This window comes from Peromyscus californicus, unplaced genomic scaffold (assembly GCF_007827085.1).
Source record: "Peromyscus californicus insignis strain IS unplaced genomic scaffold, ASM782708v3 Scaffold_13__1_contigs__length_99412109, whole genome shotgun sequence".
Classification (NCBI taxonomy): Eukaryota; Metazoa; Chordata; class Mammalia; order Rodentia; family Cricetidae; genus Peromyscus; species Peromyscus californicus.
Window position 1 is genome coordinate 60,621,897 of NW_026294424.1, and position 27,860 is coordinate 60,649,756.

Here is a 27,860-nt window from a genome sequence, read left to right on the forward strand (position 1 = left end):
ACTTAGCATGAACACCCTTCTTTCTAACAGAGCGACATCTTGAAATTTTGACCAATCACTAGCAGTCAAGAATATTCTATAATGGCAGCATCTAATCACTGAGACTTAATGTGCATTGTGTGTGTGTGTGTGTGTGTGTGTGTGTGTGTGTGTGTTATTTATATGTGCAGATGTGCACGTGCACATGTGTACACCTGCACGTGGAACCCAGAGGACAACACCAGGTATATTATAATCATTCTCCATCTTGTTTTTTAAAGACAAGGTCACAGAAACATACAACACAGAAAGAAGTGCTTAATGTCACATGCTTTTTGATTTGAAACAAGGTCTCACTATGCAGCTCAGGAAACCCTTGAACTTGCAATCTTCCTGCCTCAGCCTCTGCACTAGGATTCTCTAGAGGAACATAACTTGATATAACGAATATATGCATATAGATGTGCGTATGTATGTGTGTGTGTGTGTGTGTGTGTGTGTGGTTTATTAGAGTGGCTTAAAGGCTGTGGTCAGACTAGTCCAATAATGGCTGTCTCCTAATACAAAGACTAAGAGTTCTTTAGTTGATCAGTCCATGAGGCTAGGTGAGGCTAGTGGTCTTTGGCCATCCTAAAAAAGTCGGTTTTAATACCACTAAAGGAATGCCTTAGCAGCCCAATAAAGAACTTGCCAGTGGCAGTGAGAGCAGGAGGCATCCATCCTCCTTCCGTGGTCTTTTATGTAGGCTGCCATCAGAAGTCAGTCTTCTGACCTCAAATGAGCCAATCAAGAAAGTCCCTCAGAGGTAGAACCAACTGCGTGGTTTTTAGTTGAGTCCAGATATAATCAAGTTGACAACCAAGACTAGCCATCACAAGGCCACATGTCCCTTTATGTCATACTTGGTGTCCATCTGTGTCCCCCCCACCCCACACACACCCCACCCCCACTGGTGGAACTGTTTGGGAAGGTGTGGTGATTTGAATGCAAATGGCCCCAATAGGCTCATTGGGGAAAATGACTCCAATAGGCTCATAGGGAGTGGCACTTTGAAAGGATTAGGAGGCGTGACCTTGTTGGAGAAGGAGTGTCACTGGGAGCGGACCTTAAGGTTTCAAAGTGCCCATTCCAAGCCCAAAGTTTCTCTCTTCCTGCTGCCTGTGGATCTGGATGTAGAACTCTCAGCTACTTCTCCAGCATCAGGTCTGTCTGCATGCTGCCATGCTCCCCACCATGATGATAATGGACTGAACCTCGGAAACTGTAAGCGAGCCTCAATTAAAGGCTTTCCTTCGTAAGAGCTGCCCTGATCATGGTGTCTCTTCACAGCAATAGAACACTAAGACAGATGGATTAGGATGTGTTATCCTTGTTGGAGGAGGTGTGTCAATGTGGGAGGGCCTCGAGGTTTGGAAAGATTCGCCCCATTCCAGGTGTGCTCTCTGCCTCCTGCATAAGGTAAGAGCTCTCAGTTGCTGTTCCAGATGTCGGCTGTCACGCCTTCCAACTCCATCATGAACTCTAACCCTCTATAAACCCAGTAAAATACCTTTTTTTATAAGTTGCCTTGTTCATGGTGCCCCATCACAGCAATAAAAAAGAAACTAACACAGCCTTCATAGTGCCATGATTATACCCATGTCTTACCTCGCCTGACTTCAACCTTTACGTTCTTCATTTTGTTCCATCCAGTGAGATATCTTCTTTGTATATATAGTGAGATACTATCTCCCAAGAAAAAGATCTCAGGATTCTCTCTCCTATGTTTGCATCTTGCTTCTTCATGACGTGTGGCCAACCAAAGTTACCAGTACAGAAGCCAAACTATGGAGAAGAAGAACATTCTGCCCTCTTTCTACATCTTTGTGTGGCCAACTGAAGTTACCAGTACAGAAGCCAAACTATGGAGTAGAAGAAGACCACTCTGCCCTCTTTCTACATCTTTGAGCTGCTCATCAAATGAGAAGATGGCTGGGCATGGAGCGCACCGGTAATCCCAGCACCTGAGAGGCAGAGGCAAGCAGATCTCAGTGAGTATGGGGCCAGCCCAGTCTACACAGAAAAGCTATTCAGGACTGCATAGTGAGATCCCGTCTCAAAATAATAAAAGGGGGGGGTTGATTACTCTTTACTCAATCTGCCTGTGATGATCCCAGCTCTATGAACATCGATATGAACTTTACCAATGTGCCCATACTTCCTCATAAGAGGTGACAACATTTCACATTATTGGTGCCCTCCAGGGCATCAGATATGACAGTCACCATCATCACACAGCACAGAAAATGACAACTTTCTAATTGCAGCCACCGTGATGAAGATCAGCCTTCAAGGAAAGAAGGGAACAAAGTACTCAGTTATTTAAATTATTTTCTCAATGAGAGAGCTTTCCTGTCCTCTGGGAAGTCAGTGTCACATCTGTACATTTGCTGGACAGCCACTGGACTTTGTCCCTCTGTGAACGGTGAGAACCACATTCACCATGAACTTGGCAGTCTGGTGCTCTCCAGACACCAGGAAAACAATAAAATATTTCTCCAACAGACTAACTCAGACTTTGGCCACTTAAACAGATTTGGGGAAAGTTCCTTAATGTGTATAATTATTAGCAAACCCACTATTCGGGAACTGTCTTTGAAATGACTCTGTGAGCTGACCTCATATACAACTGACAGAAAGAACCCACGAGTCAGTAGTACATCACCTGAATGACACGGACTGCCAAATTCACAGAAAGGAGCAAGGATACCAAAGTCCGGGGGAGCGCCGGCAAAACAGACATTATAGGTGTAAACATGTCCCAAGATCAAACTCTCACCCCAAACCCCACACTGCAGGCTTGTATTCCACTAATTATCTTGACTCAAACACAAATGAACAGTACTAAGAAGTTATTCTAAAGAGCAACCCAAATTGGTTTTGGAAGAAACAATATGACCTCCACTAAAAAAACAAAACCCCAAAACAAAAACTGAAGTACCAGTCTTCCCCTGGAGAAAACACAGAGCAGTTTAGCAAGTAAATCCTTACTGCCACGCCACAGGAAATGCAATTTTCAGACCATATTAAATTTATAGAACACTCTGAGGCTGCCAGCCACTCTCCCCTGGTAGCCAGGGCTCATCCTTTGTAATTATGCCGAGCACATCTTCGGGATACAATGTTCTGTGATTACAGAAATCCTTGATTTGTTACTAGAGAAAACATCACAACACCAACTAAGCTTTTTAAAGCATACAGTCCCTTTCATAGACGGGAGAAATTTTCTTTGTTTCAAAAGCCAAGTAGTGGCTAGGGAGACGGCTCAGCAGATAATGCATTTGCCGCTTGCCAACATGAGGACCAGAGTTCAGATCCCAAGCACTCACGCAAACGGGGCAGTGAGGCCTGGCTTGCCAAACTAGCTGAATCGGCAAACTCTGGGCTCAATGGAGGGGCCCTGCCTCAACAGTGATTCAGGGAGATATCCAATGTGCAATCTGGGCTCCACACGTGCTCCTACAAACACGCAAACGTGAATACACCCACACGTGCAAAACCAACCAACAAGTACATAATGTTAAATTTATTGAAGAATTAAGGCCCAAGGGATGACTCAGAAGGTGAGGGAGTTTACCACCAAGTCTGACAGGCTGAGTTCAAGCCCCAGGACCCACATGCTAGAGAAAACCGACAATCACAGGTTGTCTTCCCTCCTGTACGTGTATGTGTGCGCGCACACACACACATACACACACGGACACACACGGACACACGCACGCACACACGGATGCACACACGGACGCACACACGCATGCACTCCACGCATACTCACACATGCACAAAATAAGTAAGTAAATGTAACTGTTGTTTTAATTAAAGAGCAAGCAGAGAGGGGCATAGCGGCTCCTGTTGCTAAAGAGGCTGAGGCATGTTAAGACTGCCCCAAGTTTCGGGCCAGCCTGTGTTACACAGTGGGTTCCCAACCAGCCTGGGTAACAGTGCGCCAAGGGCTCATGGAAGGACATCGTGCTGATCAAGTGTGACCTGGGAGCAAACCCTAACCCATACGTCCTCCAAGCCTATCAAACCCTGATCCCTGGTACCACACCGACAGTCTATCAAAGGGAGTTAACAATACAAACCCAACCCAGGCAGCCGAATGCAAAGCTGATTACCAAACTCTTTCCATGAGCCTTTTTAAAAGATCTGTCCTGTGCCTGGTGAGATGGTTCAGCGATTCAGAGCACTGGCTGCTCATCCACAGGACCCAGGTTTGACTCCCAGCACCCACACAGCAGCTCGCGACCATCTGTAACTCTGGTTCCAGGGGATCTGACGCCCTCTTCTGGCCTCCATGGGTAGGCACAACACGAAAGTGGTGCACAGACATGTATACAGGCAAAACTCTCATGCACATAAAACAATAATAAATTATAAATAAATCTTTAGCAAGAGAGAGAAAACTATCCTTTTTTAGAATTCTAATTAAGGATAAACTGGATAAAGGACCATCATTGTTAGTCCAGTTACAAAAGAGCAATCAATTCAGAAGGGCTGCCCCAACTGATGACTATCTGATTTTAAAAAAAAAAAAAAAAAAAAAAAAAGGCAAGCCGAGAGGTGGCGCACACCTTTAATCCTAGCACTCGGGAGGCAGAGGCAGGTGGATCTCTTGTCAGTTCAAAGCCAGTCTAGTCTACAGAGCAAGTTCCAGGACAGCCAGGGCTACACAGAGAAACCATCGGGGGAGGGGGAGACTTAAAGAGAAGCTGAGGACCCTGGCCATGCTGATCACTACTCTAGACAAGAGGATCCATTTCACTGTACCACAGCCATCCCACCCACCAGCAAGGTCCCTGGCTATCCTGCCAGTACCTCACAGGGAGAGTTTGCAGCTCCTCCTGCTGACTTTTAAACCCAGATCCACCTGCATCTAAGGCCTGTGGTTTCCTCAGAAGAACACGGGCCGAAGGGTAGACAGCCGAGGCTCTGAGGGTACGATTGACAGAGTCAACAGGAAATTGTCATGGTTTTGGGGGGGCAAGCCAATGAAGGTTCATTTTTACCAAATTAATTATTCTCAAAAGGACCTCAGTAACAAAACAACCACAATGTGCCCCATGAGATCACATTGAGTCCACAACCCCAGACTAGTCTGGGTGAGTATGCGTTGTCTGCAAAAGAAAGCTGCTGACAAGACAGGAGCTTGGTGTCAAGTTCAAGTGACCAGTGAGTGCCATCTGTCCCCTCCCCAGCCCTCAGAGCCTCGGGCCTGGAGGGAGACCACCCTGATGTCTGAACATGCTCACAGGGGCTTCAGTCCAGGACAAGCTAACTCCTCCCTGGAATTTTAACCATTTCACCCATTTTTAAAATGTATAATTATACAGAATTAATTACATTCACCCTGCCGTGAAACAAACGTCACCGGCATGCGACCTCCGAACCTTTCTCCCCAAATGGAACTGTGGTCCCACAGAACACCAACTTCCAGCAGCCCTGGCCACCGCCAGTCTAGCTTCTGCCTCTGTGAACTGACTATTCTAGGAGCCGCAGGGAAGTGCAACCGTACCCCTTCTGTGTGGCTTATTTCACTTAGCATAATGCTAGCTCTGATTCCCAATTAGTCTCCATGACACAGTCCTGAGCACATGACTTTCAGATGAAACAAGGAGGAACACGTGACAATAATTTTACTCCGTTGCTCATTGCTGAAAGGATACAAAAGCTTGGGAAGGGAGAAAGAGACAGAAAGGCAACAAAGTCATCGACCATCCTTCCCAGAGACAGAGCTTATTTCTGAGTCTGTCCATTCTCTGCTGTCGTGTGGCTTTATGCAAACCAACTGTTAACGGTTACATCACCTTAGAACATTCACTTGGGGACATCACATCACATTCTTTAACATAAACATCTATCAAAATGGCACAAGGCCAAGCATTTTTAAATTCATCCCCAAGTCAACATGAAGGGAAAATAAAGGCGCTTTCATGAAAACCTGCACCCACCCCACTCTCCTATCACACGCTGAAGCTGCCTTAAGTTTCGCTCCGATCGCAGGAAACTGTTCTTGGCAAGACATCATGGTATTGTTTAATCGCTGGTGCTGCAGAAGGAAGGCAATACCTTCCCAAATGCTCCTCCAAGAACAAATGTTAAGCAAAAATTTCTATAAACTCCGAATGCAGCCATCCATCCCCCTCCTATCTCTCCCAAAGGGAAACAACACAGCTCTGCTGAATGGAAATCCTGCTTCCTTACAGGAATAAAGATAATAACGCCACAAATCAATGCACTCTAAGGCCTTTTCGTTGTGGTGGTCTGTTTCTTTCTTGCAATTCCCATGTCCTCGGAACCAAGAGAGAGAGAAAAATTCAATGAAACTCTATACCTTATTTGAAAAACAAACAAACAAAAAAAAACCCCAGCAGTATGTAGGCCTGGCAAAGCAAGACAGCTCACTTGGAATATAACTAGTCGCAGCAGGAGATGACTTGGATCTGTGAGACAATGATACACAAGTGGATGGAATGCAGGACTTCCTGTATTTATTTTAGTAGAAATAACCTCAAGTCCTGCCGGGAGGAGTCATTTTTAGAACCTGACACTGGCCCTATTGCTACGCCCCCGCACGGCAGCAGTTCCGGTTCACTGCACCATGGCTCCTGTTCTTTCTGCCCAAACCAGGGAACTACATGAAATGTGAAGGCAGCAGGATTTTCCTCAGAGCTTTGGGACCTGGGGACCCTGTCCATAGTAACGGTCTCCAGCACCATCATCCTCCCTGGCAGATCCCCTGTCTCTTCAGGAGCACCCAGTATGAAAACACAACTCAACGAGGGACCCGAGAGCACAACCCATCCAAATCCAAAGCCCTGAACTAAAGGAGCCTCCCTGTCCCCCGACCCTAGTCCTGCTTAGACGATTTCTCTGCTTGTTCCCTTCAGCCCCAGCTCCTCTCAACGTAAAATCCCAATGCATCTCTCTGGAAATTACTCAAGGCAAAGGAGAAAGCAATACAGATAGAAGCCTCTTCACCTGCCTGATAACTGAGTCAATTGCTAGAGTTAGCCCATGTAGCCCAAGCTGTCCTGTAACTGTTGATCCTCCTGCCTCAGACTTCCAACTACTGGAATCACTTATAGGTATCAGGCTCTCTCTTAACTACTATACCTTAACATATGTTCTTTTCAGACTCACCCAGAGAGCCCTCACAAATGAATATTTTTGGCAAGCTCAACCCTCCCCATCCCCTTCTGAGTTTGCTATGCCAAAGAAACATAAGGTATCAGAAAATAAACCTCTTTGAAATGGCTGACCTAGATCACCTGTACTCTAACGTCAAGAAAAACCAAACTAAACATGCCTTAACTAAAAGTAAACCCCAAAGTCAGTACATGGTAGCTGATGGCCTGTAAACCTGGCACTCAGAATGCTGAGGTTTGCAGATAAAGAGTCTAACATAGTTAAGTTCAAGCCAGCTTTGGCTATGCAGCTCTGAGAAAAGGGTAGGGTCAGGGGAAGAAGACAGAAAGAAAACAAAAAGAAAGAAAGAAAAGAGAGAAGGAAGGAGAGAGGGAGAGGATATAGAAAAGACAGAATGGGGGAAAAAGGATTATGTCTCTCAAACTTGATGCTCATCCTTGGAAACCCATAGGTCGGCCACTTCCTCTCTGCCTCCATTCCCTCAGTCAGCTAACATCCAAAGCACTGTCTGCATTTCCAAACGATGAAATGCCATCATAATGTCCACAGTTCAAGTCAAAACCTACTATCTGTTGAACCAAGGAAGGCAAAAACATGTGAGAAATGTTTTGTTTTTTTTTTTTTTTTTTTTTTCTATCCAAGGTAGTTAGTCCGGCAAGGACTGATATTTCCTGAACCTTTCTTTTCTTTTCCCTTTACATTGCCAATCTCATCAGACCATGAAGCGGGGCTCCCACAGATGGGTCTCCTACACCACCTACGTAAGGGATAAAAGACACAAACCCACCTTGGCCATACCTGAGTTCTGGTGGCCCTTTTCACAAAAAAAAGAATTGTCTGGCCCGGTTACGTTCACTTTGTTCCTATGTTCCTTTGTGGGACACCAAGATTATCATTTTTGTTTCCAGCATGCGTGTACTAAAAAACAGCTGATTTTAGAAGTCACAGGAGCAGTATGAGGGCTGAGACCCAGACAGCGGGCACCATAACAAGGTGAGAACCATGTCTGCACGACTGTAGGTGTACTAGGGATCCCTGAAGACATGTTTTTAAACCCCCCTGAGCCCTTCTCCTGACCTGAAGTGGCTCCTCTCCACATCACTCTGCTTTTTCATTTGGCTTTGCTTGTGCATTCTTTCAAATTTACATTGTATACATTCATTATACATGACATGGCGTTGCATAAACACGCCAGGCTCTTGACATGGCTCTCATTTCCTGTGACTCAGGGCAGATAGACTATCACCCACCCACACTTCCTGATCTAAAGGGACTCATTACCCTTCTATTTCACAGATGATGTTAGAGTAGAAAACAGAATGGCTTGGATGGAGACTTAACATCTCAAGGGGGCTAGTGTAATTACCTTGGCTAAATTAGGACCTGGGAAAGTGGGCTCGCCTTAAGCCAGGCTAAAGAGAGAGGTGGAATTAGTTCTCCGATGCAATTCTGTACTTTTCCTTCCCAGAATCCCCACCTCTAGTGCAGAGGCTCAGACGCTGCAACCACACAGAGTCCTAGGTCTGTCCACACAACGGAATTTTCCCAAGTTCCTGCCCTGAGAAAGTTCCTCCCAGAGTCCTGAGGAAGACGCTATATCCAGCATGGGGTATCTGAGGGAAAGGAATCTACGTACACCATGATTTTTGTCCATTTATGTTATTCCTCTATGACAAAATTCTATCTACACAGCTTCCGTTCCGCCCTGAGTCTCAGTTCCTCTCTGTAGCTACTTTTTCTGTCCCCTCATAGCCCTGGTAATAACTAAGCCCTTATGCTTTTGATCTCATCTTCGTCCCCTGTTCCTTCGTCCTCCATATTTCCTTCCTCTTCTCATCTCCTAATCTGATTCACCTACAGTCTACAAGAAACTGTTCCTTGCTCCTCACTCCTCGGCCTGAGCCATTCTGCCTTACCATCTACAGAAACTCTCCTTGTTCTTTCTTTCCTGGTCATGCGACTCTCTGCCTGCCTCTGGAATTCCGCTCCAGTCCTTACTGCACCTGGTTATGCAGAAAGCCCTACTGTCCTCAATCACTCTGCAATGCCACTAGGCTTGAAAGAAGGGGAAGTTCTGAGCTTCATTTGCATAAGAAGCAAAGCTATGCATCTATAGCCCACCTGTCTGCCTGTCTCCCAGGTTCTGTGGGGGAGCTAGTCACCTAATGGGTCAGCGTCTGAGAAGCTGAACTGTTTGCCAATATGGTCTAGTAGTATATAGGCCCACAAGAACTTCATAGAAGACAGCTGAAATAGTAAAAACTGAATAATATCAAATATTCCTTGATAAATGGCTTCCTCTAGAAAAATGTCTTGAAACCTCTAGGTATAGCTTTAATACACAGCTGAATCTCTATATTCTTGTGGCCCGCAAGATCCACCTTTCTGAATTATTTTTAAAAAGGTTAATGTTTCCTTTTCTTCTTTCTAAACATGCTTTTCTGAAACCCTTAGGGCTTTTTCCCAAACATCTGGGGCTTCCTTTCTTTCTCTAAGGCCTCCTTCCCCACCATGTGGTGCTGCAGAATATTTGTACACTGTGAAGATGTGTCTCTGCCAAGGCACCTTCTGATTGGTTTAACAAAGGGCTGAATGGTCAATAGCTAGGCAGGAAGTGGTTAGGTAGGAGTTCTGGGCAGAGAGAGAGAAGAAGAGGAGATGAATCTAGGCACGGGAGAGACGCCAGAAGATACAGAGAGGAAAGAGGAGGTGTAAGATGGAAGAGAGGTAATGCCATGTGATAGAACACAGAGTAATATAAATGGGTTAACTTAAGTTATAGGAGCTAGTTAGGAACAAGCCTAAGCTATAGGCTGAGCTTTCATAATTAATAATAAGTCTCCGTGTCGGTTTTTGTGAGCTGGTGGCCCAAAGAAAAATCTGTCTACAATGTGGCTGTTGTTGGCCATGTGTCTGACCAGCCTGCCAGCTTAAACAGCATGGCTTCTTCTCTTCTCCATTTCCCTTCTCCAGGCAGCAGCTGAAGTTTACAGCTTGCCTGCTCGGTTTTTTGTTGTTGTTGTTGTTGTTGTTTTATTACTCTCTACTGAAATTGTCCTTGTCTTTCTATTTGAGTTCACTTTTAAATTCTTTTATCAATGAAACTATGACCACCAAAAGGTGACCCTGATTTCTCTTGTATCAACAGGAACACAGTACCTTATACATCCCCACTTGCTCAAAGGGCCTACTACTATGAAGAGAATGTGTGCTTAATAAACATATGCTCAATAAACACACGAGGAAATGAATGAAATGCTTTGGCAGTCCTTCCTTGTTTACCTGCAGAAATGATGACTTCAGCATCTGGTATATGGTCTCAGTTAAATCTGACTTAATTTCAGTTCAGTATGAGCTAGTGGTTTTATCTGTAAATAAAAGGGCGATTTCTATGCCATTTTATTTGCTAAATTAAATGTCCTTGGCATTTCTTTTGAACACATTTTATTTCTACATTGGTCACACTGAAGAAGTACAAGAAAACTATGTTCTAGAAACAATCATGGGTTCTCTGTCCAAAACTTTCTAGAATTTAGAACAACAGAGAAGAAAAAAAAAAGACTTATATGTAGAATCATACTGACCTCATAACATCAAAGTATATTGCCTATAAATTCTCAGGAGGAGGAGAGAGGGGGAGGAGAGAAAGAGGAGGAGGAAGAGAAGAAACAACAGATGCAGAAATGCAGAAAATGTGTCCTGGGGTATGTTTATTAAATCCTGAAATAACAAAACCTTTTTTTTTTCACTAAGGCTATTCTTCAACAATATATATTGATCCCCAGAGATTTTCCGACACTGGGAACTCAAATATAAAGGAACTCAGAAGCATCCCACAAGGATCCACAGACTAGTACAGAAGCCAGAGAGAAATGTGGATGAAGATGAACGGTGATGGACTTTGGGGTTGAGAAACCCCCAGTGGTAGCAAGGTAAAGAACCCCTGAACCCTGACCTGGGGGATCATGCACACCAGTGCCTTCCCAGGTATGTCTCCAGTCCAGCAGCACAGATGCTTCCTGGGAAACCATTACAAATGCAGACTTCCAACAAGCCACAGCACAGAACAGGGAACTCTGGGGCTAGGGCCAGCAAGATGTGTTTTTACAAGCCCAGGGGTGACTCTGATGCACAATGAGGTGGGCACTGAGTAAGTGACTTCCTGTAGGAGGATTGACATCAAGACAGACAAAAAACAGTCCAATAGGGATGAATACAGGCAACAGAAGTCCTCTGTCCAATGCCAAAGAATGCATGGCACATTGTACAAACAGTGGCGTGCAAGCCCAGGGCATGACAGGGAAAGCAGATCACCAACGGTGTTGGGTGCCATGCCAAGCAGCTGGACTTTCAGCCTGCAGGCAAGAAGGAGTCCCTGGAGGGGCAGAGTGGGCATGCCCTCACCTGCAGAGCATTTTAGAAACAGCACAGGGAAGAAATGAGCAGCAGACTTGGAGAATGACTAAAGAGAGAGGCGGCGGTGGTGGGAAGAAACTGGAGGCTGTGGGGAAGGCCAGGGCTCCATGCAGGGGCTGGAGATAAGTGCTGGCTTAAACAGCAGAGATGTAGGGTGGCAGGGGCACTGTGGAATAGACTGAGCTGAGACTTGACTGATACACCCGAAACCTAGCCAGAGTAGGCAGTGGTCTGGGCAGCAGAGCGTTTCTCTGCCTTAGGTAATGCCATCATGCTGTATTGTAACAGGCTCTTCAGCTGTCAATTTTTTTTTTTTCTACAAATGAGAGTTCTGAACAAGCAGAGTGGCCATCCTGGTCAGGTTCAACACAGGGCATTGGGATCTGTACCTAGCTTCTGGGAAGCCAAACAGAGAGATGCTAGCTAAGAGGTCATTGCTCTCAATCAGGAGAAAACAAGTGTCATGGGTAAGGAATTAGAAAAGTGCCTTGGTGTGGTGGTGTGAATGAAGATGCCCCCCCATGGGTTCACATATTTGAACACTCAGTCCCCAGTTGGTAGAACTGTTTGGGAAGGATTAAGAGGTGTAGCCTTGTTGATGTAAGTGTGCACTGGGGATGAACTTTCAGGTTTCAAAATCCTATGCCTGGCCCAGTGCCTGTCTATTTCTGTCTCTCTATCTCTCTTTATCTCTCTGTCTCTCTGTCTCTGTGACACTCTCTCTCTCCCTCTCTCCCTCTCTCCCTCTCTCTCAGTGTTTCTCCCTCTCTGCTTCCATTTTGCAGATTAAGACTTAAGCTCTTAGCTACTGCTCCAGCACCATGCCTGCATGCCACCATGCTCCCCACCATGATAATGAACTAAATGTCCAAACTGTAAGCAAGCCCCTGTTGTGGGATGTCTTTCTGTATGCTGTGAATATGTTGTTCCCACTGGTTAATAAACAAGCTGCTTTGGCCTATGGGAAGGCAGTTTAGTGGCAGGCAGGAATCCAAGCAGAGATACAGGAAACAGACAGGCAGGAAGAGGAGATGCCATCCTGCCGCCAACAAGATGCCAGCAGATCAGTAACACCATGACCACGTGGCAACATATAGATTAATAGAAATGGGTTAATTTAAGATGAAAGAGCTAGCTAGCAAGAAGCCTGAGCCATAGGCCATACAGTTTGTAACTAATATGAGCCTCTGTGTGTTTACTTGGGACCAAGCAGCTGCGGGACACAGGAAAACTTCCGACTACATCTGGCGTTCCAACGTTGGGCAAGAATTAACACCTAAAACTTGAGAAAGCTTTTAAAAAGGGTTCTAAAATGGAACCAAGAGCAGCTTCCTAGTTTGTGTCTCTCATGCGGGCCATGGCACAGAGACGCTGCGGCATTTGAGCTTAAGCACAGCATGGCGGATTCCTGCTGCTGTACACAGAGGCGTCTCCAAGTGGCTCCGGGGAACTGCGTGGTGGATTTAGCTTTTGATGGAGGCACAGACCCACTGCTTCCCCGAGTTGGCAATGAGCATGGCTCCCAGAGATGGCGGTAAATATACCTCCACCGTGTTGAGAAGCCTAACAGGATGGAGTCCATAGCCAAAGCCACCAGGCAGCTTAGCAGTTTAAAATCTCTCCTGGTCAGAAAAGGATTATAGACACACAATAAGACAGAGTCAGATAGAATCAACCTCTAAATGGTTTACAGTGTGTGTAAAAATGTACATAGGCTTGGAGGGAGAAAAATGAGTATAGGCAGTTATATAAAGAAAAATGTTTTAAAAAATAAAGTCTTTAAAGAGACAGTTTTTGTAGGCCGCAAGAATATATTATAGAGATTCAGCTGTGTATTAAAGCTATACTTTGACCGACCAAGGGTCCATCAGATGGGAAGCCATTTATCACGGAATATTTGGTGTTATACAGCCTTAATGTTCAGCTGTGCCTTGCTATGAATTTCTTCTGGGCCCATATACTATAGACCATTTGGCAAACAGATCTGCTGAACCTCTAGGTAACTAACTCCCCCGCTGAGCCTAGGAGACAAGCAGGCTATAGATGCATAGCTTTGCTTCTTGTGCAAATGAAGCTCAGATCACCCCCTTCCTTCAGGCCTAGGGGCATGGCAGAGAGATTGACTGAGGACAACAGGACTTTTTGCATAACCAGGTATAGTAAGGACTGGAGCAGAATTCCAGAGGCAGACACAGACTCGTGTGGCCAGAGAAAAGAGAGGAAGACAGAGATTCTGGAGAGGGTAAGGCAGATCTCTGGAAGAGTGTTCTGAGAGCCAGGAGTAAGGAGCTAGGAAGGCAAGATGGAGGATGAAGGGACAGAGGATGAAGATGAGGAGGTCAAAAGCATAGGAGCTTACTAAAACTATGAGGACAGGAAAAGTAGGCACAGAGAGGAACTGAATGTGAAGATGGAGCTGAAGCTGTATAAATAGAATTTTGTCACTGAGGAATAAAGTAAACGGACAAAAAAGCATGGTGTATGTAAACTCCTTTCTCTCAGATACCCCACGCTGGACGCAGCGTCTTCCCCAGGACTCTGGGAGGAATTTTCTCAGGGCTAGAACTTGGGAAAATTCTGTTACCTTTAAACAGTAAAAATAATATTTAAAAAAGCCACATAAAGATGAAAAATACACAGAGAGTCTGGATTATGTATATTGTGTTTTCTTTAAATATTTTTACTGTTAATGAGCTAACTGCAAAAAGACATTTGATTGTAAAGACTACTAAGTTAAATCAACATGTATATTTTAAAGGTATCTTGACTTCAAAATTTGAGTCTAAGGATATGTTGTTTTAGAAAAGAGATTCTGCTTTTGTTTTCACAGAAGAGGAAAAGCTGTGGATTCCTTCCAGGTTAATATGGTTCCATCAAGGAAGACCTCCTGAGAGGTCTCTAGATGATCCGAGATCCAGAACAGCTTCAAGGCAATTGGCTCAGACAATACAGCCTCACAGACTATTCCAGTCAGGACTTGACCATAATCCTAAAATTTTCTTTGTGTCCCCATAAGACTACCAGCACCCCCTATTAACAGGAAGTAGCCTAGAACACTATGCCCACATTCCCCAAAACTGGATTATGGATGTTTGTCTTTGTTTAGGGGTTGGTTACAAATTGTTATTGGTCGTAGTCAATCTCTTTCTAAAAGAAGAAAGGGGGATATGATATAGAAATATAGGATATAGATATGATAGGACAAAAGGATAGATTATTGAATCTACTTTAATCAAAAAAACTATTAATCTTACATATTTTACATTAGCATAGATTTGTGTTATTGATACAAATTTAAAGTTAATTTTGTTATACTGTATGTATATTTCAACTCTTGTTTAAGGTATTATGTTTATGCAACTCATTTAAAATTGTAATGTATAACTATGAAATACAGATTAATAATTAGTCATCTATGGTAATCAAATTTATAGTCCTGTTAATTTTCTAGGTATACGTAGATATATTTCAATTAGGTAGGTAATCTTCAAACACTTCAGAGGCCTATAGAATATGGCATTTAAAATATTTTTGAAACTTAGACTTTTCTGGACAGTGAGACACGTCTTGCTCCTGGTAACACCAATTACTTCAGAGAGATGATGGGCATCAAAAAAAAACTCCATATGGAGTTTGCTTTCTTTATGGCAAAAGTTAGCTATTTGGGCCAGAAACTGATCTTGCCTGGACTGCTTGACAATAAGCTATATAAATTGGACATGCAGGACCCATAGGAAAGTGACCACTGAACTTTGCCAAATCAAGGCGAGATGGTCCCTCAGGTTCCTGCTTCACAGAAGAAACTGCCAGACATTCTGCAGGGCACAGAGGAAAGTGACTGACTTACTTTGCCAACAGGTGAGACAATGCTTCAAATTTCCTGCTTCACTAAAATGTCTGCCAGAGACTCTAGGCCTATAGGCTGAAGATGAAGGCATCTCCAATGTTGCAGAAGAACTTTGGGTGACTACCCAGGTAGCCTGTCTCTGTCATTTCTAGAATTTTGGAAACTGCTTACAATGTACTTCCTGTTTACTTAAGTAATATTATATCCTTCTGGGGTCTTTGATGGAGTTGAAAACTGGATAGTTATAATTATGGTTTTCCTTAATCATGATAAAGGGTAAATTAGATATGAAACTTTAGACTCACAAATACAGGATAGATGATAGAACATTTACTTTAATATTATCAAATATAAATAGACTACATCTTGTAACTGTAATTTTTGTTTGATAAGTGTTTTCTTATATATAATTTTACTATGTTAAAGTTAAAACCTTCCTTTTTGATTAGACAGAAAAGGGGAAGTATTATGGAATGTCTTTCTGTACACTTGAATATATGTTGTTCCAATTGGTTAATAAATAAGCTGCTTTGGCCTATGGCAAGGCAGCTTAGAGGCAGGTGGGAAATCTAAGCAGAGATACAGGAAAGAGACAGGCGGGAAGAGGAGATGGTATCCTGCTGCCCAAGAAGCAACAAGATACCGCAGACCAGTAACGCCACAGCCACGTGGCAACATATAGATTAATAGAAATGGGTTAATTTAAGATGAAAGAGCTAGCTAGCAAGAAGCCTGAGCCATAGGCCATACAGTTTGTAATTAATATAAGCCTCTATTCTATGTGTTTACTTGGGACCGAGCAGGACACAGGAAAACTTCCTACTACAGCCCCCCCATTAAATGCTTTCTTGTATAAGCTGTGTTGGTCATGGTGTCTCTTCACAGCAATAGAACAGTAACTAAGTGTTTTCTTTTCCTCTTTTTTTTTTTTTTAACATTCTCTGTAGTCTGTTGACAGCATCCAAATCCCGAAACTCCTGTTATGAAAACTCAATGGTAAATTTGATCCACTGAATGGAGTCCACAAAGGCTCATATCCCCGCAGAAAGGGCTCTGAACACTTTTGCCAAAGTGAAAATAAGGCACAGTTCTAGGCCACGAAGCCACAGCCACCTAACTGAGATGACAAGCTGACTTTCCTCTATTTCTATTTTTGGAATAAACGTAAAGCAGAGGGCAGAGATGTTTCAGCTCTCACTGATAGAAGTCTGCGTCTTTGCTTTGATTTTCAGAAATGATTCCTGGCAGGCAGGTAATGTTGTGACCCAGTTACTGGATATTTTGGAAGTAGTAGGCACTGAGCTTGGGGGATGAGCTAGTGGGTGCAGAGGAAGGAGTTACAAGCAGGCACTGCCACCTGCCTCCCACTTTTGAATCTCGTGGTGGAGGAAGCCACGCCGATCGGGAAGCAATGCACCAGCTCCCCCTGACCTGTTTCCCGCGTTCTCACCATTCCCAAAATAGACAGAGCTAAGGAAAATCAGAAATATCTCTCTCAGCCCTCTAGGGGAAGGCTTGGCAAGGGCATAAATTCGGGTCCCTGGGAAAAGGAGATGAAAGGCAAAGCTACTGAGCCCCAGAATCAAGGGGTGGGAACAGTGAGAGAGAATGAAAACAGGATTGAAAGAAACACACAGCCAATTCTTACACCGCCCTACACCCATGGGGTGGGCTAGGGATTCCCCAAAGTTGAGCTCTTTGAGTCAAAAGGCAAACCTTGGTAAGCCAAAAGCAGTAATAATGGTTATGGTCTTGCTGCCTGCCAAGTGGTGGTCTAAACCCTTAACCCCTATTAACTCCTGAAATCCTCAGAGCCATGTTACACACACACACACCTTTAGCTTTCTTATTTGCAGGTGAGGACAGCGAGGCATCGCATAATTATGGTGTTCAACTAGAATTCTCTCATCGGTGGACATGTGGCTACTACCTGACAGAGCAATGCCAAGACCCTAAGAGTACAACTTTTCAACACCAAGCCTGGATACTCTGTATCAAGGCTGCCCTATGCCGTGTATACTGGCTGATAGCATCGCTGACCACTATCTGCAAAGGCCAATAGTGCTCTCTCAAGAGTCAAGATAAAATGTCTCCAGGTAGTGCCAAATGTGTTTGCCCTCCATCCCACCCCAACCCCAACATACACACACACACACACACACACACACACACACACACACACACAGAGGTTTCTGCAGAGATGTGAATGGCCAGCCACATTTCTACCTTCACAGAAGGATCCCGCATTGGCAGAGGAGACCAGCTCCAAGGGTTCCAGGGAGCCAGGGGTGGGGAAGGAGCCAGGAAAAGGCTTCTGCAATGGGCACTTTCACAGAAGCCATCTGCCACAGCTCCTCGTCCATGAGGCATCCCCCACTTCTGTAAAGGAGGGACCGCTTCCTCTCTCCTGCAAAACCCCAAGCAGGCCTCCACTGCAGCACCCTGCCACCAATGCTCTGGCACATCCCTCCATCTCCCTGGACTTGGCACAGTGCCTGGCACCAACTATGTATTCAATAAACATTTGCTGCACAAAGGAATGAGCATGTGAAGCTGAGGTCTCTGGGTGTCGCCAAACAGAAGTCTCTCTCCGCTAGTAACTATAAAGACATATATGAAGCTTGTTTCTTGGGGAGGATCCAAGGTTCTGTTCTAACAACAGGAAGACTCTCAGGCTCAGCAATGCCCCAGTACTGAGTATTCTCATCAGGCCTCAGGCACGGCCACAAATTACATTACGTTAGCCCACCAAGAATGAAAACGACCCAGGGAGCTAATGTGTGCTAGACATCGCTTTCTACCTACAGACAGCATTACCCAGCTATACACAGTACTACTACCTACAGACAGTACTGCCCAGCTATACACAGTACTTCCACCTACAGACAGCACTGCCCAGCTATACACAGTACTACTACCTACAGACAGTACTGCCCAGCTATACACAGTACTACTACCTACAGACAGTACTATCCAGCTATACACAGTACTACTACCTACTGATAGTACTATCCAGCTATACACAGTACTTCCACCTACAGACAGTATTGCCCAGCTATGCACAGTACTTCCACCTACAGACAGTACTGCCCAGCTATACACAGTACTTCCACCTGCAGACAGTACTGGCCAGCTATACACAGTACTTCCACCTGCAGACAGTACTGCCCAGCTATACACAGTACTTCCACCTACAGACAGTACTGCCCAGCTATGCACAGTACTTTCACCTACAGACAGTACTGCCCAGCTATGCACAGTACTTCCACCTACAGACAGTACTGTCCAGCAATGCACAGTACTTCCACCTACAGACAGTATTGCCCAGCAATGCAAGATATTCAATATAGAAGGTAACCTGGCCCTTGCCTAGACCAGAAGTCTACTGAACAAACTAAACAAAGACCCCACATTAAGAACACAGCAGCAAAGAAGAAGAAGCAGGATGCCCAGGGAAACACACCATCTCCCAAATGTCAAGCCAAGGCCACAGGAGCCAGAACCTCGTGCCAGCCTTGGGCCTGCCGGGGAGGCCCTGAAATTCTCAACCTCAGCTTCCCGGCACTCGAATGACAACTAGATCCCCTGTACTGTATTTTATTTTATTTTGGGTTTTTTGAGACAGGGTTTCTCTACGTAGCCCTGGCTGTCCTGGAATTCGCTCTGTAGACCAGGCTAGCCTGGAACTCAACAGAGCTCCTCCCCCTGCCTCCTGAGTGCCGGGTACACCACTACCGCCCGGCTTTCCCCTGTAGATCATACAGAAGGAATCCATCCTGGAATCTTCCCAGAGAGTCAACAGAGAAGCTCAGTTTCCAACATGTCTAGAAATCACATCCTGGACCCTGCTAGTCAATTTGTATTCAGATGGAAAATGCACCTGAGGGCTAGAACTGACAGGAGATAACTGCAGCACCCAGGGCAGACAGAGTCTGGTTAACTGTGGGCTTTGAAACCAGCTGAAAGGTCAAATCAGCAAGACTGGCTGGTCGGCAAGCCCCGAGGATCCTCCTGTCTCTTCCTCTCCAGAGCTGGGGTGACAGGCACAATGTCCAGCTTTTACAGGGAAGCCGGGAATTGAACTGGGGTCCTCACGCTTGCATGACATGGTCCTCTACTGACTGAGTCATCTTTCCAGGCCCACTAAGAACAGATTTCTAAAGTGTTACCTGAAACACATATTTACTTTGGAAAACTATGATTTCAAACCTAGAAACTTTTTTTCTTCCCCCCCGACCCCATCCCAGTAGCAACATCAGCACCAAAGAGAAGGTGAGAACCAGCAATTCCAGGGGACAACCATGCTTAGGCTTCCTCTAGCCATCTCGGGCTCATCCTGGAGGGCAGGGGAGCATGGGGGCCCACACTCAGAAGACTATTAAGCAACTCTTGATTTCAGGTGTCCTGATTCCAACAGCAATTCCTAGAATCACCATCTCCAAACTGCAAAAGCACGTTGTTCTGCCAGAAAGAGGTCTGCATGCGAAGAAACCAATGCCAAGTTACATCTCCGGGCCTGCCTGCCGAATTCACGTTTCAGCCCTTCGCCCTGTCTGCTCTCCCAGGCCTGCAGCTTTCATCTTGGCATTCAACTTGTCATTCTTGGGCTATAATTCAAAAATACTCATTGGTTCCCAGGGCACTTCCAAAATGAGTTCCTTCACAGCTCCTGGGACTTTGGGTGACTCTCCATTCCTGGAAGGCCCGGGGCTCCAGCAGCCCACCCACAAGCTCTGCGTGCTGGTCGGGCTTCGCTACTACAACTCAATCCCAAGGGTAGAACTCGGCATCTCAGGACCAGATTCCCAGACTTAGCAATTTCATGGACCATTAAGCTGCCAAATGAAAATATTCCCATCCCTTCACAAAAGATTCTTACCCCCAAATTGGAAGGGTATAATCTCAAAGAAAGGGGCAGCGCCTCTTCTCATCTGAAGGCCAATGAAATACCAGCTCTATCACCATCATCCTTGCAGGAGGCACGAAGACAATGTCACTGACAGATTCTCAGCCCTCAGGCTTGCACTGTGCTTTGCATACACACAAAACACTCACTTTTACAATGCATATGCATTAAGATCTGATTTGTAGGGTAGTGGATTGGAAATGCTACATCCTGGCCCACCAGTCACGCCAAGCCTTCCTTCCCCGGCAAAGGAACTCGCCCTTCCTCTCCAGAACTCTGCAAAGTCCCTCCAGTTGCATCTTCCCAAATGCACTCTCCTCCTTCTAGCTCAGTTCAAAACTCTGCATTTTTTTTTAGACAACTAAAAATAACAAAGCCACACTTCCTCCCACTCCAAGCATTCCTGAAGCATACTTGCCAAGAGAGCTAAACTTCAGAAACTTCAGGTACTGCCCAGCAGGCAAAATCTTGCAGCATCCACAAGGGGAAAGGGATACGATGCCTAACTTCCTAACCTTCTCAGCTCATTAACATAAAGGAAACCTCTAATGCATGCTTCCACCTCATTATTCTTCTCTATGTTCTCTCTCCTTTGTCTCTGTGAACTCATGCATTTTATACATTTTATATACCAGGAAATTATACGTTGGGATTTTTTTCCCCCTTAATACTTTGTTTTCTTCTGTCTGTGTCTTTTGTTGTTAACCCGTGAGTTAGTGTGCTGACCTCCCATGCCTTTAACTGGATGCAGGCTCCCTAGTCCTCACCATGGTGATGAGTTACCTCCTTCCCTACCTTCTCTTCTTATTGCTCTCTTCCTGGGTGTGCAGTTCCAGGCTTGCTCTTACAGGGGTTCAGGATCCCGACCCCCAGTGAAGGTCAGAGGCATTGGAGTCCCTGTCCTTGCTGTTTTTAAAGTGGTGCAATAACTCTGGCTACCCTCTCCTGCCTCACTTAAAGACTAATGGTGCTGAGATTTGTGAGCATTCTGAAAGCAATGCACATATAATCCAGAACAGGACTGGTCCTCTATGCTCTCTATCCCATCAACATCTAACTGGTCCTCCTGCTACGGCAGCAGCCGACCATAAACACCGGCACAAGCCAGTAAAGATGCTCACATTAAATGACAGTGGCAATCAATTCCTAAGGCCAAGAGCTGCAACTCTCACTAAGGGCAAGCGGTGAAGGATAAAACATGGGAAAGACCACTAAAATCCTACAAGACAGATCCCAGCATCCAAGACTCGGAATGCCTCCTCTGCCGCTGGTAGGATCTTCTTAGATGACCTGGGGGTCTAAAAGCAGAAAGTCTCTCTTCAGAAGATGTTACAAAAATTTCCAAAGTCTAACACATGTTAGCCAAGCCTAATCCCAGCTCTGTCTCCTATCCAGAAGGACGTGAGGACACAGAGTTCATTTATGACAACTCTTTTGTGGCAAAGGAAAAACTCAATGAGAGGCAGGAACTGACCAAGGAAGGATATTAGACAAACAGGGACAGGACAGGCTCCGAGAAGCACAAAATCAGCCTCTATGCTCTACACGAATTCTTCCCTCCTTGAATGGCTGTATTTTAGACCTCTGGACCAGGCCAAGAAGGACTCAGGAAACCAAGCAGAGGGCATATTCTACCGCAAATCTCATTCTACAAACGGGGAAACCGAGACCTCAAGATGTGAGCCGACTTCTCCAAGTCACAGAGTGAGTTGGAGCAACAGAAGAGTAGGACCCACGAGCAAAGTCTATGGAGGCCCTGGTTGGTGGTCTTTCTGTCAAATCCTACCAGACCCTTAATTATAGGGCTGTCACTTTGCCTCTGACAAGCCATTACAGCTGTAAAACATGCCATCAACACATCTCATCACGCAGAATGTGCACTAATAACACTCCAAAATGGGTAATTCGGGCTCAGCATCTCTAGATTTAATTCTATTTGCTAGTACTACAGCCCTGCTGAAAACAAATGAACACAAAACAATTTTAAAGTACAAATGGAAGCGCCTTATAAGCATCCACCTCATTTTGAAGAGGTGCTATTCTAATCAAACCCAGTCCTAAGCAACAAATCAAAGATGTCTTGCAACAGAATGCTTAGGGAATAATAATGGAACACACTGAAATAGTCTCCTAGGAGAGAAAATTTCACAAGTCTCCACCTCTTAGAGGCGTTTTCTTAGAGGGCAGGTGACATGTATGTCAAGACATCATTAGACCTGAGTTTAAGTCTCAGAACCTTCATTAAAGCCAGGCATGGTAACACAGTATCCCTACTGTAATGAAAGATGGAGACGGGATAATCCCCCAAGGCTCTCAGGCCAGTTAGCCTGGCATACATAGAAACCAACAATGAACAAGAAACTTGGTCTCATAAAAGGTGAAAGTACCAGGCTCTACATCAAAGGGTCCTCTGACCATCACATGTGCACAGGACAAGCGCATGCAAACACATACACATAAATGCATGCACACACATCACATGCAGACACTATGAAAAGAGATTGATGTCAGTCTTGTCGCGTAACGGCCATTGACCAAATGCTAGTTTCCTTACCGTGGGAAGTAGAGTATCTCCCACAAAATCAGTAATAACTTAATACAACATTTTCCTAAAACTCATCCTAGGTGCCTTGTTACCATAGTAAGTAGCTGTCAGTCTCATAAAACACTGTAGTGTGTCTCTGGAATACATAAGGTGTTATATCACCAAGGTATTATCCATCTTAAAGGTGTAGGGGGGAACAAAAAGATATTAAGATTCCATTTCTCTTATATTAAATTTAGATATTCACTAGTCAGGGTAAGCAACAGAACACAAATAATCATGGGAAGGGTTTCAAGTGTTGATTCCTGTTGTAACAATGTTGATTTGCTGTTTCTCCTCTGGCAGGAAAAGTCCTCAGAAAATAGAAACATGACATACAAAATAACTGTTCTAAGATATTATTTGCACACATGAGTTCTTGAAATATCTGTCTTTGCCTAAACAGTGTTGTAGGCTGGGTTCATATTACTGAAACTAAACGGAAAAAAAAATTCCTCTGTAACACTGTAGATCCTCAAAGCTTTTCAACCACTACTCGATGAAGTTTCCGAAAGCAGGGTTCAGCCGGTACCTTAAAGGTGAAGAGTTTAAAGTATCCATTTGAGGAAGCAGTAACAGTGTAAGAGGACATCAGCACTTTCAGCAGAAAAGGGTCTCAACCTGAGTCCTTTCTCAAAGGATCTGAGCAAGTGTGGCGTTCTGTTTCTGGGAACTTTCTGAAGGCATCTACCAATCTACCATCAAGTTCAGAAGGGCGGTGGTAGACATCCTGCACCCGTGGCACCGGCCCCCACGCCCACACTCCACAGAGGGGACCACTCTGTACTCCCGCCACCCGTGTTCTCATATTTCTGCCTGCCTAGGGGGAGCGGGGGTCCCCATCCTCAGGACAAATACCATCTTTCCAAACAGATGCCATTTCTAAGATTCTGCTCAGAGTCTCCGAATTCTGAGAAACTGTTGAGCAGATTCTGCTTTCAAGGTACAAACATAAAACAAGACAAAGCCTGTTCCTAAGTTCATAAAGAAATGTCCCTCGAGTGTCCTGTTCCTGCAAGGTCAGCCACACCAATTCAGGTCTACCATGCCATTTCAGGGAAGGAGCCGTAATATCATGACAGGAAAGAAAAAAAGATTTAAGAGACCTAAAACAACTGAGTACCTGCTATAATTTATTCTTAAATCAGTGAAATGATTTAATGAAAAGAAACAAATAACAAAAAGGACAGCATCCCAAAGTTTCTTATTTCTTGGAATTAAAATGATATTGCTGTTATCATTTTATGATGTTCTTTTATGACTTTCACTTAAGTCATCCATTGGGTGCAATGCAAAGGACTTTTTTAAACTGCCCCCTTTAAGAGCCCACTGGGCTTCTGACACAGACCTAATTCTCTCCACGTGAGCCCTCTCCAATCACTCAGTCCATCCCCAAGCGATCAGGACAGTTGTGGCTCTGCGGAACCTGGCTCCCAAAACGGTCCCAATTCTCCATCTGATGTCTCCATTTTTTTTTTTCTTGAAAGCCCCACACTCCCTTGGCCTTTGGGGCCTGACCTCCTGTTTCCAGACCTCTCCGCCAGCGATGTGGAGGGACCACCTCTCATTGTTTCTATGGGACTCCGCATCCCTCCCTCCGCCCAGCTAGTTTTCGTCGCACAAATGTCATTTCTGGCGTAGGAGCTACCATTCCTCCCAGCGGGCAGCACTGGGACGTTCGGGACCCCGATGACCGGCTTCCCTGATCCAGCCCTCGGCACACTGCCATTTTCTAGTTAAAACGCTCCCTGCTTTGCAGAAGAGACAGGAACTTTGCCCCCTTCTCCTCTCTGGGTAGCTGGGCTCTCTGCACCCCTGGAGTCGTTGGCCAGGTCTCAGAGTCTCCTGCAAGAGCGCGCCGCCGGGTGGGCAGGCCAGTTCCTTCCTGGGCAAGGGGGCGTGCGCCGCTCGTCGCCCGCGCCCACCCGCACTTTGCCCTCCGTAGTCTCCGCCTGGGCACAGCCCTGCGACCCAGTGTCCTCGCCCTTCCCCTGCCGAGCCCCAGCTGAGGATGGGAGTGAAGGAGCACTGGGAGTGACGGGGCGAGCCCGCAGCTAGAACGCCGGCCCTGCGGCGCGGGCGCGGGGTGCGCGGGACTCCGCAGCGGGCGCCTGCTGCAGATGCAGCGGCAGCTGCTGCAGCTGGGGCTGCGGCTGGGCGGCCGGCGGTGACCGCCAGAAACCCAGCGGCAGCCGCGGAAGCACCAGCAGCCAGGCTCGCCGGCTGCCGGGCTCCCGCGCCACACTCTGGGCCAACCCGCGCCCCCCGCCCCCCCATCCCCGGGCTGAAGGCATGGAGGGAAGCCGGGCTCACCCGTGCTGTGCGACGCTCGATCGGCTCCGGCTCCGGCTCCTAGGGTCTCGCAGTCCGCTGAGCGCCGGGATCAGCTGCGGGCTGCAGCACGCGAGCTTCCTACTTAGAGCAGCACTGGCTCCGGCGACTGAGCATGCCCAGTGCGGCTCCGCGAGGCCCGCGCAGGGAGCAGCGGCGGCGAGATTCCACTTCTCCAGGCTTTGGCGGCGGCTGCGCGAGGAAAGGATCGGAGGGGCCTGGCGGAGCCGGCGAACCCAGCAAGGCGGGGCCGGGGGCGGAGGCCGCAGCGGAAGGGGGCGGGCCGCGCTCCCAGGGCGACCCCTGCAGGTGGAGGAGGCCCCGGCTGCCGCACCGCAAGGGGGCAGGGGGCGCCAGGGTGACACCCAGAAGCTGGGGGCGCGGGGCAGCCCGGGTATTCCCTCCAGGTGGCCGGGGCGTCTGTCTGCACCAAAAGGCAGTTGGAGGAACTCGTCTCCCACACGTCTGCGTTCCTTTAGATGGGAAAAATATTCCCAGATGAGAGCTGCCCACAGCCGGCCGGGCGAGCTGAACATTGGAAGGTGAACCTTCTCCTGCCTTCTGCCGCCTCATTCCCCACGCCCAGACATATGCCACACACGAACATTCCTGCACTGGAAAATCACAGCCAGATAAAGCCGGGCGAGAAGCACACCTGTGAAAAGGAAAAGCATTATCTCCTTTGCTACCGGTTTGTTAGCCAGTAAGTGGACCTACTGCAGGCGTCTGGACATCCTTAGTTTGTTCTTCACCAAACCAAGGGTTGTTAAACTGGAGCCTGGGGCCGACTCACTGGGAAGGCTGCTAGAGCAGCATGCTAGGCCCCTCTCCCAGAGTGGTTGAGTCCTGCCGCAAAAGCGCCTGTAAGTAACAAACCCCAGATGCTGGTGTGGCTGCGCTAGTCTTGAGGACTCTCAAATACACAGAGACAGTGCTACCTACCATCTCCTTTGGAAAGGTAATTCTGAAAATAATTGTAACTACTAAGTAATGGCTCTTTTCCAACCCACTCCTCCTTCGGATAATGAACTCAGACCGTCTTCCTTACACTGGAGGTGGGCTTTTTTCTTCATCTTCATACATTATGAGTTTACTGAGGCGCCATAAGTTCTCCGACTAGACCCGGGAATAGAAGCAAATTAAAAATCCCAGCCTCTGCCTTCATGGTGTGACAGTCCAGCAGGGTGACTGACATCCATCTATGAAATGCTATTTCTGCTATCTCCAACAGGGAATGTGCTAGAACCATACACAAGGTATTGACGCGTAAAAGAGAACTAACTGATCGTGCTCAGAGTTGAGCTGTTGGGAACGGAGGGCCGCCATGTGTTGGAGGAGTTCCTGGCTCTTTCATCCCACAGCCTCTTCTATGGTCAATATTTCCCTCAGTCTCAGCTGAAGGCCAACCGTACTGCTATAGAAAAATCTCCATAAATCAATGCAAGTGTTCACTCTTGGGACCGAGCTTCTGCAGCCCAACAGAGGCCTAACGAGCCCTGTGAACCACGGACAGTCGAAGGCCAGGGTTCAAATACCCACTTGGGAAAAACCAACTGCAGAGAAGCCTTGAGATGCTACTCTGTGTCCTTCAGGCCTAGACAGAGGAGGAAATGAACCCAAGCCCACCCTGCCTGTCCGTCATCGCGGCGATCTCAGCAGGCTACCACGCCAGCCCCCTTCCACTTTGGCCTTCTCCCTGCTGATGACCAGAGCCCACCCTGCCACCGGCTCCTGGGGCTCCGGGGTTGAACCGCGCCTGCCCCCTCCAGGCTGTCTACTCCGATGCGCAGGAAAACCCGCGCCGGAGTGCGCGGCGGCGGCGGCGGCGGCGGCGGGCGGGGCGGGGCGCGCAGGCGCGGTGGGCGCCAGGTTGGGCGGAGGAGGAGGTGTCCCGCTCCACACCTGATGCAATCACCCTTCCGGAAACCCGCAGGGGCTCCAGGATCACCCGGGAAACGCTTCCGCGTCTGCTCCAGCAACTGGGTCCCGCCCGGGTGTCCGACTTCCCAGGTTCATCTGCCCCACCCCCACCCCCCCCACCCCCCGGGCTGCCCGCGGGAGAAGTCGGGAAGTCACCTCCCGGCCAGTCGTGAGGGGCTTGCTACGGAGCATCCTGAGGAAACTCCCTCAATTACTTCCCAGGAGGACTGGCGAGGACAAGAGAGCAGGCTTTGAACGCCCTTTGCTTCCTTCCTGCGTCCTACCCCCATTTTCCTCTCTGTTCCTGAAAGACACGTTTAAGGTGGTGAGAATTGCTAGGTACCCTGGCAGGCTAAGGATGCAACACCTCCTTAGATGGGCTGGATGGAGAAAGCCTGCCACCTCACACTCACGTTATAAATAAGTAATGGGCTTTCTCTCTACCTCATCGATAGAGTTTACAAAGAAAAGCATTCCTCATTTTACCACCTCATGCAATTTTGATAGCTATTGTGAGTGGATTTTTCCCTTAGTGCTGACTCACACGTGAACTGTTTTCCTGGGAAATGAACTATTCCAAGAATATTCTGAGCTCTTGTTTTATTAAGTATGAAGTAAACGCTGGGAACAGCGCATTAAAAATTACCGCTGTAAATTCCATAAGGCCAAAAGCCCTCCACCTAAGTGGA

General features: G+C 46.7%; 1 protein-coding gene across 3 annotated transcripts in view; it reads right to left on the reverse strand.

Annotated features, from left to right (window-relative positions):
- LOC128108478 (putative histone-lysine N-methyltransferase PRDM6) overlaps nt 1-27,072 on the reverse strand; it is an 87,610-nt gene extending 60,538 nt beyond the window's left edge. The window contains exons 1-2 of one of the 3 annotated variants that reach the window (XR_008217480.1): nt 26,878-27,071; nt 25,234-25,906 (exon numbers count right to left, since the gene is read on the reverse strand). Coding sequence is in view for 2 of the 3 variants with exons in the window: in XM_052735043.1 (XP_052591003.1) it covers nt 25,234-25,787 (554 nt within the window). In the remaining variant the exon portion in view is untranslated. Of the gene's footprint in view, nt 1-25,233 lie in introns of all 3 variants that reach the window. The other 2 variants (XM_052735043.1, XM_052735042.1) reach the window with 2 other exon arrangements.
- Between the last annotated feature and the right edge of the window lie 788 nt (nt 27,073-27,860).